At 40.9% G+C, this 13,074-nt stretch overlaps 1 protein-coding gene across 14 annotated transcripts in view; it reads right to left on the reverse strand.

Moving 5' to 3' along the window:
* The window catches only part of LOC127379237 (receptor-type tyrosine-protein phosphatase F), a 158,814-nt gene that overhangs the window by 68,263 nt on the left and 77,477 nt on the right, over positions 1 to 13,074 (reverse strand). For 7 of the 14 annotated variants that reach the window (XM_051428734.1, XM_051375356.1, XM_051429334.1 and 4 more), the window contains exons 5-6: positions 3,678 to 3,866; positions 1,837 to 1,854 (exon numbers count right to left, since the gene is read on the reverse strand). In XM_051428734.1, coding sequence (XP_051284694.1) covers positions 1,837 to 1,854; positions 3,678 to 3,866 — 207 coding nt within the window. The remainder of the gene's footprint in view (positions 1 to 1,836; positions 1,855 to 3,677; positions 3,867 to 13,074) is intronic. The other 7 variants (XM_051375275.1, XM_051429422.1, XM_051429246.1 and 4 more) reach the window with 1 other exon arrangement.

Consider the following 13,074-nt stretch of genomic DNA (forward strand, 5'->3'; position numbering starts at 1 on the left):
AATTAAAATGCACCCATATTTAACCAAAATGAGTGAGTCAGAGCATTTGCTGGATGGTCTTTTGCTGCAAAGCAAGTGCCAGTACATATTTTCTTCAATCTTTGTTGAGAATGCATTTAGCAATGAGGTCATAATTGTGTTCTTTTTTTTAACCAACTATTCGACCACGTCTCACCAAAGCCCTCAAGGGAGACGGTCCTCTGCCAGATGGCTTGGATTAGTATTCACAATCCCAAGTAGCTGTAGTCATCAGACAGGAGGCTTACATGTTGTTTCTAACAAAGCATGAAAGCCCAGGAGACCTGTCTTGGTGTGGTCCTTTTGACATTCCATGTCCATAACCATCACATAATCATTGCTACTAAACTGCAAATGGCTGACAAGATGAAGCGATTGTAATTTTACAAATTAAATTAGAGACCTACAACAGCAACCTTACCTGCATCCCATAAATGTAAAAAGTATATGTTTAAAAACAAAACTCCTCCTCTCAGCACTACGTTTATGTATGTCACAAGTGAGTGATAACAGTTATCACGTCTCCAAAACAGCATGGTACGAGCATGAAAAGGAGCCAGCCACCATGCAGTTTGAAAATGACAAAAATACTCAGCATAAGATGATGTCAGGAAACATTTTTTCACATCATGCGGTATGAGATGAATGTAACAAACAGGTTCACCACCAACCAAAAGGGACTCGAATCAAGACGAGACCAAAAAAGAGAAGCAAAACAGGGCGGGGCAGTGACATGTGGTAATACCACCTCAGATCTCATGACAACACATCTCTCCAAGGTGTTTGCTCTGCACGCTGAACTCATCGCTGTCTGATTCAGCACTGACATGCACCTGCATACTAATGCCGTTGTCACCAATCTGTCAATCTGCCCACTCTCCCATGGGAGAAAACAGTGTGAGTACTACAGGAATATAGAAGGTTACTGCTATGGCAGTTGTCAGAGCTTCAACACTAAACCCCTTCAATTACTTCCAACTACTCAGACATTGGCAGATCTTCTACAAGGTCATTTCACTGTTTCCCAGTAAAGAAACTGCATAAGGGGCCATAAGGCTGCCATAACTCCTGAAGAGTTAAACATCTAATTGAATATGGGCTGTATCATGAGCCATGGACACACAGATAGCGAGGCAGACAGCTGGTAGCAGCTAATGTATTCAGCTTGCCCCAGACGTCCACTATTTACCTCACTGTTGTTGAACGGAAATCATGCTTTCACTCGGGGGGGAAAAGCAGACGATTACCATTAAAAGGGGTTGAAGATTCCACCTTAACAATCTCGACCAGGCATCCTGTTCTTATGCTGGGGGGCAATGCTGCATAGGCTGTATGCAAATGCAGCCATTTCAGTTTACATTGAGGCTGCATAGAGGAGGCAGGCAGATCCTCTTGTGACGACAGTGGCCTTTAGTTTAAAATGCAAGTCCTCGCCCCTTTTTGCTGAAAAGCCAGAGGAGAGGCTGAAGGCAAAAGATATTTGTTTCTGTATGAATGTGCCTGTGTTTGTTCACAGATGTGGTTCATTTCTTACAGAATAGATGGAGCCTTGAAAAAGCTCCTTTACTAGATATCACCATGGATTTTCTATTGCATTTCCATTCTCCTTACATCACGGTTGGTGATCATTTGTTTGTTAAGGTGCAGACAGCAGACAGAACATGTTGGAAAGAGACGAAAGGGGAAGTTGAAGAGGGTGGGTTTGGCGCTAACAGTGTGGATGAACCTGGTGATGTGGTGGGGGAATGCAGGGGTCTGATATGGATGTGAGGGGATGGTGTGGATGTGATATTTTCCAACACACTTTATCATCCTTACCTCTAATTGGTGTACCACCTAGGTGGGAGTAATTTCGATGCAAACAGGGTTGAGAGATTAGTTAGTAATCCACTTACAACAGTGGGAGAGAAAAACATGGCTTCTGACAGGCCACAGATAAAAAGGAAAAAAAAAACACTGATACAGAGTAGAAGCCACTTAAATGCAATGTGACAAAGTCCGTGTATTTAATCAGTGCTATAAAGTAAGTATATACTTTGGACTGTACATGTGACTGTAAATGACCAAAAACAACACAGCATTTGAGAAGGATCCCTTCTGTCAGGAAAACATTTTGAAACATAATGCTGCTGCTTTTGTGTTTGCTGACAACAGCTACAGCCACATTAGTCCTTGCTTCATCGCAACATTAAAACAGCATAAAATAGAATTTTTTATAAAGCTTTCTAATTTAAGATGACCCCCACTCTTTGTACAGACTGCATTTGTGCAGAAAGCAGTTAGTAAAATGGCCAAGAGAAATGAATGAAAGTCATACACATTAAAATAGAATGATGCACAGAAAAAGTATTCAGGTCAGAGGTATTAAATTGAAAAGAAGTTAGTATCTCTACAGAGTGAATGAACTGGATGGTGTGAAAAGATAGACCAAATGTGTCTGTGTGCTCACAACTGAGCAAGCGTGATGCAATAAGAGGAACTGTGTCTGCTTTTTCTGCTAAACTTTGGCAGCAAATTAATGCGCTTTTTTATGCCATTGCAAAATTGGCCTCATTTCAGGTCATATGCAGTAATGTAAATCCTGATACGGCAGCAGATGTCAAATAAAGGGTTGTGGATAAAAAGAATTGTTAGTCTGAGGGCATTGCATATCAGCACATTTTCAGGCACTCTCACTATATGCAAGAAAGAAAACTAATTAAAAGTTTGTTGCTAGATGAAAAAAAAAAAGGAATTCATAGTTTTAGGCTCAGTTTTATCCTTCTTATAAAAAACATTATCAAACAATTAAGTAGTTGAGTTAGTATCTAATTTGTGAGAAATCTGTATCTAATTTGGGCTGCGCTTGTAGTTGGGCCACATTTTTAATATTTCAGGAATATGGACAGTCCAAGTGAACATGCTCCAGTGACCTGTATTCGGCTTCCACTGGGCAGCTGTAGCGCCAGGCTTTTTCTGGAGTAGCTCTCATCTTTAATCTTTGGGGCCTCAGACCTACAGCTTGGCCCGACACTCTCTAAGTGAGGTAGATTTAGTAAGGAGTGACAGGGCTGCACCTGGTCAAAAGCCACTAATCTTTCCACCTTGCACCGTTTTCCATCTAATCCAGGTCAGCCAGGCACCGTTTATTTATCAAGTGCACTGCTACTGTGAACAAAGAGCACCTCATTGATTTTTTTATTTTTTTGCAAGGTTGAATCCTGGCTAATGCATCATCGGCCGGCCTCATTGTCACCCAGCTGCATGTTTAAAAGGGGATTAAGGATTATTTAATATGGTGAAAAATTCTCTTTCTGTACTTTGGACAGTTACAAGCTCATGCATCACTGTCAAAGATTGCAGGAACGCAGGAACAACTTCATTCCAACTTCTGTGTTACTTTAGAAGTGGCTACAGCTGTTGTGAGGAATGAAATTCTGTAACTTATCAAGGTGACAAACTTTGAATAAAACTTTCATGTCTTTCGTGATGAAAGAGAATACCTGAAGTCATACATGACAACAAAGGCCTTTTGTGTTTTCACATCATCCTCGTGTCTAACATGACTCATATCTGTTGGTATTTGAAGCCGTCTTGTACCCTGCAACCTACCTCTGCTGTATTTACATTATCAGTATGTCAACACTGAAATCATTAAATCAGATCAAATTAAATTGTACCTGAACGAAGCTGTTTAATGCGCCCGTTGCTGCTGCTGATGTCCACAGGAAGCATGTCCTTGAACCAGGAGATCTCCGGGTCCGGGTTTCCGCCGGCGGCACACAGCATGGTGGCAGTTCTGGTCTTTTCAACCACCTTCAGCTGAGGACCCATATCGATTGTGGGAAAGCCATGGGGGGTCTGGTTATCTGAAAGTTTACAAAGGTGGATTTTTTTAGTCTATCTAGAGACACAGGGCAAGAAATAAACAAATGAAAACAAAACAAGAGGAAGACAGTATTTACAAAAATACACAGAATAGGCTCTCAATTACTGTGAGAGGCATTGAGTGCATCAGAGCTGTTGAGGTGGCAAGGACAGAGAAGAGTATGAAAGAGAGCAAATACATTGCATACATACATTCAGGTGCTACAAGCTGAACAGTAATCACAACACACACACACAAACATGTGTGTAAGAGCACAATATAGAACTGGGAATGGTAGATCTGGTATAATTTGGATTTAAAATTTGCTGGAAGAAAATCTGTCTCTGATTGATTATCATAGCAGGCTTATTACCCAGCACGGGGAGTCTCAGGTTTAGACAGAGGAAGGATAGTTGCAATCTTCCTCTGGGCACCCATGCATAAATGAGCCGCCTTAAGCTTAGCAAGCTAAACAAACCTATTTGAATAATCCAACTCATCATAATGAATGTAACAGCATATCCATAAAGTATAATCCTTAAAGCAGAATTTTGGATTCTAAGGTGAAAGGTTCTGGTTCTTTAAAATATATACTGACATCAAATCATAAGATTAACAAAATATGAACAATAAATAGTCCTAGGCTATCTCAGGCTGAGCCTTGGCATAAGGGAGTCCAAATGCCATCAGGAAGACGTACACCCCAGTATATACTCTTTATCATTGACATTGAAAACAGTACGCGTTTTAATTATGCAAAACAGTCTAGTCATGAGAGTAAAAAGCGTTTTAGCTGTATTTTTCTAGCTAAAAAAAAAACCCACTCAACTCCCACTTAAGCGCTGTCTCATTCTGTAATAACAAGTAGTGTCATTGTGTACCACCAGTTAGATGTTTCAACCTTGCAAAGGTAGGCAAACTTGGAACACTTAGGCAATTGTTTACCTCTAAATTCTTTCTGATATTCAGATTAAACAATGTAATGTCACACTGTGTTGAGTTAAGAACATAACAGAATTATTATCTTTAAAATAAATGGCCCAAGTTATTGTGCTTTGTGACAAAATGTTTCTGCAATATACATTTTGTCTCTTCAATGAAATATAAATTTCATTTGTCACAGAAAATGACATGGTCTAACTGTGCTGCAAATCGTAAATCATTTGCAGCACCCCCCATCCCCCAATAATAAATCCTAACTTAACCTCTGGACAGTGTTAATCAAGAGGAAACACGATGGCCTTTGAGAGGCCTTATTATCAGCTCGCTCTCAAACTTGCAATCTCTTTTATCTCTTTCCTCATATGTAGATGTGTCCTTGAGGGAAAAGTGCTAAAATGAAATCCTTAGAACAGTGCTAATGATTGTAACTCCTGCCTTTGGTTCACCATCAGAAGATAACTAACTGCAGGTTAAGAATAAGCAAATGATAGCTGGTCTACAGTTAGTTAAAAATACACTATATTCGAGAGAATTTGTGTCAAGATAGGTGAGGAGAATAAAAAGAAGAAAATGTTAACCACCCCACTGGAGTGGTCAAATGACGTAAAACAGTCCAAAAGTGTGCGTGTACAACACATCACACGAAGCAACTTTATCTACTTTTGACTACATTCGCACCATTAAAAGTACTGCTGGTGCACTTTCTTCAGCAGACCTTTGTAACGTTGACCTGTGTTTTTATTTCATTCTGATTGGCTCTAAGATTACATCAGCAAGAAGGCTTTCTAACTTAAGATGGAGTCTAAGGGATGTATTAAAAAGGATTTTCTCAATTTTTCGCCCTCCCTCGGCTTGTCTGAGTCTAAAATCCATATGTAAACTTATATGGCTGGAGCATGATTAGGTGCATGGGTGTTGTACTTTGTTCTGATCCCCAGCAGAACAGTTGTTCCTCCTTTCACCCTTGTGTTTGGCCTGTAGCCCGGACCGTCTCATATTCAGATGTAGTTGACAGATCTCTGCATGGCCTCTTATCTTTGTGGCGAGGCTTACTTCCTGTCTAATGATATAGGATTTGTTTTCAGACATCCCAAATGAAATCAGGATACCTCTACAAAACAGACAACTACAGCACAATGAAATAATACTGTACACTGTGTCACTGTATGAATAATGGTAACAGTAGCACCCTGTGTTCCTCTGTGGTTTGCTCTCTCTAACCTTCAAAGAGAAACAGAAGAGAGAAGGTAGAGAAAACATTTAATAATGGACAAAGATGAGCAAAATGATACATTTCTCTGCCATTCTCCTTTTAAGTTACAATGTGGGTAAGTCTTTAAATAATACTAAATCTAGAGGGAGCTCAACTCCAGTTTCACCTACTTACAATTCACTTAGAACACGTTCATAATGGCCACAGATCACCTGAGAGGAGGTCCCTTTGTGGCTGCTGACATGGCACCAATTTTCTCATGTACTGATTCACTGGGGTGGGAGGCACAGTTTGTATGGGTTCAGGTGGTTGTGTTCAGGGATAAAAGGCTGTGTTTGGGGACCTTGCAGTAGAACTGAATTAGGTGTTGTGCATGTCCTTGGTGTGATGCAGCAATACTATTCCATACTGAGTTATCATCTTGATTTTGGAAAAACTGGAGTTCCCAAAAAGTTTCCTAGATTTTGCTTAACAGCCTCTTCTTTTCACACAGTAAAGAGTGTAAAGATCAAGAAAATACTGTACAAGTCTAACTACCAGTCCCCTGCTGATTCCCAACCTTTGTACATGTGACATGCGGTTGAGCCCCTAAATCACTCCATCTCTCAAGCAGAAAATGGTGTAGCTTCCCTCTAGGTCTAGTATAAAGTAACTATATGGTGGAAACCGACTGATTCAATGAAGCATGACACCATCATGTCAATCACATCTAGCAGTTACCCTAGGGATTGTACAGAGGAGGACTGAGACGTCTGTCATATTATATTTTGAGGTGAACGTCTGAAGATTTGTTCTATTTCCTCCAAAATTCACCTGCAGCAACTTCAAGATTTGTAACACACATCTTCCCACAGAAAGAAGTGCCTAGCCTTACCAGGGGGGAAAAGCTATTCATGCTATAGTGCTTTGTGGAACTGTGCATTTCAGTGAGAAAACTGGAATATGAGCATGGAATGTATTGCTGCTATTTATGATTTAGATTATTGGCAAATGTTCCCGGGCTGTGAAAAATGCAAACCGTTGATAAAAACAGGGTGAAGGACCCCAAAGGAGTTATTACACGAGTCAGCGGCTCTGTCATATCAGGAAGCATAAACAGGGAATACTTTAAAAGTCACACAGCTGCAGCTAAGCATGAGCATGAATCTATCCCCTACTTCTACTTAATGTTTGCAGTGCACATGAACTGTTATTACAACCGGAATTTCTGTCACAGTATATCTGATTAGTCAAAAGCGCACCATGGCTTGACTTTTTGTGTCAGTTCTAACATGGCAAATTGTTGAACGGAAGACTGGCCGGGCTGCATGCAGAGTAGATGTAATACATATGCAGGATGCACAGCATTGATCAGCTCCAAAGTTATTTTCATTGTCTGTACTGTACAGAGAGCGGGAAAGAACCAAGGTTAGTTAATCCTGGGGTAGCGTAACCAGGAAGAATACAGAATAGCAGTTCTATTTCTTGGGCAAACAAAAGGGATTTTATTGGTATAGAAATGAAACATAAAACAATCTGCAGACAATTGTTCTCATACAAGCACAAAAGACAACCAAACCCCACTCTGCCTGTTCAAAACATGCCATTAAAAGCAAAAATAATAAACTTATGCAGTGTTAAGATTTCAGCTGGACCTTAAATGTTTTTAGATTTTAAGGTTTCTTTTGTATGTCCCAATATGCAATGGTGCTCTCCAGGGCCAGGCCACATACCAAGGATGATTGAGTCTTTGACATGCAGCCCCTTCACATTTTTAACACCCTGTCCCAGCAGCCCAGGGTTGCAATAACAATAACTGTTTTTCATCATTCATGTTTTTACAAATCATAATCCTTTATGTAGTCACACAATGTCTTAAATATTTTAAATGTCATGATAGACCGAAAATAAGAAACGAAAGAACAAAATATTTAAGTGGATTAACTTTAAAACACCCATAAAGAACATTGCAACTTCTGAAAATCTCTTTCAAAAGAGATTAAAGAGTTAATAATGTTGACATGGCAATGTTAACATAATGCTCAGTATGAAAAGATTAAATTTCTCTTTCTCTTGCAATAGTTGCAAAACCATGTTTATGATAGCTTTTTAAAGTTATCTATGTCCTTGGCTTTTGGTTAAAAAAAAAAAAGAATAATTGAGAGTTCTCTCTATACACATACTTATCAAAGATCTTGTTGAGCTCATGGGTAAGATTTGAGCCCTGTCTGTCTATTTCTACTACAGCAACTCCTGCGGCTGGCCTTGTCTGCCAACTTGTCATCCTGGGAAGACAAAGACATGCCTTTGTTCAGTCCACTTTAATTTGAAGGGAAAAGAACAGGGGATGGGGAAATTTGGAGAAAATCCAATGAAATAGTGCAGGCAATGCAGGTTGATGTTTTTCAAGATACAGGGCATTTTTAATAAAAAAGGCCCCCTTGTGCTGGAGTGTAATTCATCAAAAAGAGCTCCACCACTATGTCTAGTCCGGGCAGGAAAATATGAGTAAGGCGAGAAACCTGCGATAATGTCACGTAGGCGCTCCATTACTAAGATGAACAGCGCTACAACAAAAAAAAAAGAAAAACGAAAGTAATGTGTGACACTTGCAACTATCAAACTGGTAACATATTCTGCATGTATACAGACTAAACAACCATAAACAATTATGCACGGTGCATGCAAACCGTAAAATAAGATGTTCTTTTATTGATCCCTTGTGGGAGAAATTCAAGTTTGGCACAGCAGCACAGGGGAAATGTAGAGGAAAAAGTACAGAAGTGCAAAAATACAATAAAGAATAATAAATTAAAAATATTATAGAGATAATAGAAAATATAAAGACTATAATGATGAATGATATATACACTATATGCAGTATGTAGTTAGAAACGTGGTGTGCAAAATATTTTAAACAGTGTATAACTGACTGTACAGGTGCAATTATTACAAGGTAAAGCGTGTGCAAAGAGTGGCTGGAGGTACTGGGTGCTGTGGCATTGTGGAGTCTGATGGAAGAAGAGCCTGAGTTATACTGCTACTGATCTATTAAAGTGTAGTAGATGTCTCATACTGAGGAGTTCAATCCGTCTGTTATTTGTAAAGTGCTTCTGTGTTACAGTTGTTACAACAAAAAGTCATAGAAACGCCCTGTACTTGCAAATGAGTGAAGCCACAAATGCGTCAGATGTAAAGCTAGGTATGCATGAACTGGTTTCTCCATGATATGAAAAACAAGGACCATTGTTCTCTCAACAGCCGTTTATCACGCACAGAGCCATACTGCAATATGAGCAGCTTAGCAGATGAACTTGTTTACAGTGGTTATAGCAGTACAGTAAAAAAGAGAGGGCACAAGGTTATGGCTTAATGTGGTTTTGTAGTTGTACTACTCAATTAGGATAGCAGTGGGGACCTTGACTATACACGAAACATTAGGAAACATTGGCAACATAATTTGTAAAGAGAAGAGGTACTAGTAATATGGTAATTACTGAAATTAAGAAAACATGATACAGTAATCATAAACTATTGTGTCAAGGAGGTGTGCCTCTGCTGTAACAGCCACAGGCAGGTGAGGTAAGATTTAGATGAGAGAAAAAAAGTAAAAAGGAGAGGGGGAGGGAGGAGAAGAGGAGGGGGTTGAGGAGGGGTGCATGCCAACCTCCTGCCAGCTCCAATTACCAGTGTGAGTGGAGCGTGGCAGCTAGGGCGATGGGTCTAATCAGAGCCCTGCTGAAAGAGACCCGTCCCTGTCCTCCTGTCCCACTGGGAGGCTGCTGGAGCTCAATCCCACACTAACGTCAGCCAGCATTTTTCCCCTCAACCCAAACACACTCATCTCAATGGGGGAAAACACTCAAGACACCCCAGTTCCTTCATAACAGGGGAGCCCTGACACAGTGGCACAAGATACAACAGTTCTGCATAAAAAATGCCTGCCTCATTTCCATTTCAGTATGCCCTTGTATCTTCCTTCCTTTACCCAAGTGCAAAATGTGGCGAATGACATGTGCTGCTGTAAATGTTTTAAGTTAGAGTTACACCAGAAAAAGGTCCCTTCAGAGAGAACATGCAGTCGTGAATGTGAATGTGAAACATCTAGGAATATTGCTACTACATGAGCATGCTTGCAAGCTGCCCACAGCATCTTGCTTCATTCTGTCCAATAGTTAATCTAATTCAGCATCAACATGTGCCATCTAAGATTAGGCTGACAGAGTGAGCCTTTCTTAAGTTCTTTAGCGTATACATCTGAGCCGATCTCATTTCAAGCAAGAAATAAAAGGCCTTATGATCTCCACGTGTGCCTGTTGCCAAGTGATGGATGACAACAATTAAAGGTGATGTCTCCCTTTGATAGAGCCAACCAAAGGACCACAGTGACAGCAACACAGCCACTTGCCTCATGAAAAATTACTGCTCTAAAATCTGCCCTTTTAAACATACATCAGTGTCTTTATACTGCAGGTTAAAAAAAACTTCTAGAGAATATGTAGGCCATTTTGGTATTTCATTTTCCTGTGTAACTGGATGTGTAGTGTTTAGCTCTTAACTGATGCCTAAATGTTTAAAAGAGCTATCCATTTTGTTAAATGTGTTAAGTGTGAAAACTACGAAGATTACAGGCTCAGTGTTTCCAACGTATAGCTGATAAACCCTTTTAATTATTCACCTTTCTGCTTGTCCAACCTGCAAGGGAAACTAAATATAGTGCAATAAGTGTTGTGTACGCCTCATCTGGTCCTGAGTCAATCTGGCACTGAGAAGTAGACAGGCCGTCTGCAGAAACAAAGCGCATGGCCTGCGGCTGTTTCTAGCCAAGAACATTGTCGAGACAGACATTTGCATCTGCCTGAGACACGGAAGTGTGTGAGAGGTGTCAGCTGCAGCAGGAGGTGCAAACAGAAAGCCAAAGCTAACATAAGTTCAACTGAGAGAGCTCTATGAATAGTTGGATCGCTGATGGTGTGTAAAACATTCAGCAAGTTCATTTGGAAAATGTTGAACTGCAAAGGATTTATGAGGAGCGGCACAGTGGTGCAGTGGTTAGTACTGTCACCTCACAGCAAGAAGGCTCTGTGTCCAAACTTGCCAGCTGGCGGGGGCCTCTCTGTGTAGAGTTTGCATGGTCTCTCCGTGCCTGTGTGTGTGTGCTTTCTATCACTACATGTCAATGCTGTTGGATTGACGGGCGACTTGTTCAGGGTCAGCTGGGATCATGACCCTCAAGGATAAGCTGGTATAGCTAATGGATGGATGGATTTATGAGGAACACAGGTGATGGTGGTATTAACATTCTGTTGGACAGTGGTCACGGCTAAAAATCTGGGGATAACAGCATTTCCTTTTACGGTTACAATACATTATTACAGCTGCTTATTAACATTTCCTGTAATTCAGTCAACTTTCACCTTGTATGTGTTTGATAGGTACGGCGTGCAGGTGTTTCTTTCTGAAATCGTGTGATATTCAGGGAGCGACTAATAAGCCCCACAAAAAGGCTGGCAGACAGAACCGACTGGTATTCATGTAACTGCCTCTGCGCGTTTGACTTGCAATACATCGGAGGGCAAGGAGTTTTCTCACATGTTCTGCCATGAGGGGCATGTGAGCAGGACCCTCCTGCTCTCCAGAGAAAAACTAGTTGGCAGAGCTCCCACCGCAGAGGTCTCCTCAGTAGGGATGACACGGCACACCCCAACATCAAAGACCTGAAAAGGAGGCCATTGATGTAATACTGTTGTAATGACATGAAAATGGTGGAAATCTCCATGGGAATGGAGGCGAATGTACTGTTTGTGCATTGAAAATACAGTAGGTCTGAACATCTTGTCAAGCCGGTTGTCTCACCGCACACTATCACTTAGACTAGGTGTTATGGCAGTTGCTATGGAGAGTAATGCATCAAGCAAACATATGAACTGCAAGCACAGACACACCTGCATGCAACGGACCATCACAAAAACACAGTCATAGCAAAAACACTGTTAATTCCGTAGTTAATACATTCTACATGCTAGTGGTCGCATCACAGTGCTGTTATTCTGCTGTTTATCCAAGTGTGCTTGGAGTAAAAAGGCTGTAATGCATGCCATGACCTTTGAAATAATACACTTTTTTGTCTGGCTGAGCAGAACATTTGGCCTTACTTCCTCGCCTACAGGCAGATAATCAATAACAGTCATCTAATTCCCCCCCAACTCCTTCCTTTCCTTCCTTCCCTCCCTCTCTTTTTATCATCTTTCTCTCTCCACTTTCCTATTCATCCCTACTTCTCTCTTTTTCTCCTATCTGATATCATACTTCCCCTGTCGTCAGTATGATCTACGGCCCTGCCAGATGCCCTGCGCCTGTTATTTATGCCACGGCACACCGGTTAGTACATAACCGTGGCCTCCGACCATTACTGTAACCCAGGGGTGGTCTTCTAAATTCACATGGTTATGCTGACCGAGTCACCTTCTGGGACAAGCACTGCTGCACAGAATCACATCCTCCATTAACTACGCAATATGAGTAGCACAGCTGTAGGCTTTCATTTTGAGATTACAGCTCTACTTCTTGCCTTGTGGTCCTACCAACAGGAGTTTGATTGAAGACCCTTGAGATTATAGTATTACGGAGTACATGGTTTGTGGTTTACTACTCATTTTAATGTAACAGCCTCTAAGATGGAAAAACCTAAGGGCTCATGGTAAATTCTGTGGTAATATGATGTGGTTAATAAGACAGGCTATTCCTTCAGGTGTCTTGGAAAAAAGAACAAGGACGAGACGGAAAATCAGGAAGTGTGACGGTTAATGAAATCGGTCTACGAAAGGAAGCAGAGCGGCGGTTTGCAAATAAATGAATTAATTGATCCTCTCCACAACTCAAATTAATCATCGGCAGAGCTTTATTGTGACATGTTTAGTGTAATTACGGCAGATAGGGATGGCTTTTATGAGTTCTGAGAAAGGCAGTGGATGTAGTGGAATGTGGCAGGTTGTGTTAATTAAATCCTCACTGACTGGGCTCCTGTGACAGCCTTTACTTATTCTCTCAGTCAGAGATAATGAATAATACACAG

Source organism: Dicentrarchus labrax, unplaced genomic scaffold (assembly GCF_905237075.1).
Source record: "Dicentrarchus labrax unplaced genomic scaffold, dlabrax2021, whole genome shotgun sequence".
In the NCBI taxonomy this organism is placed as follows: domain Eukaryota; kingdom Metazoa; phylum Chordata; class Actinopteri; family Moronidae; genus Dicentrarchus; species Dicentrarchus labrax.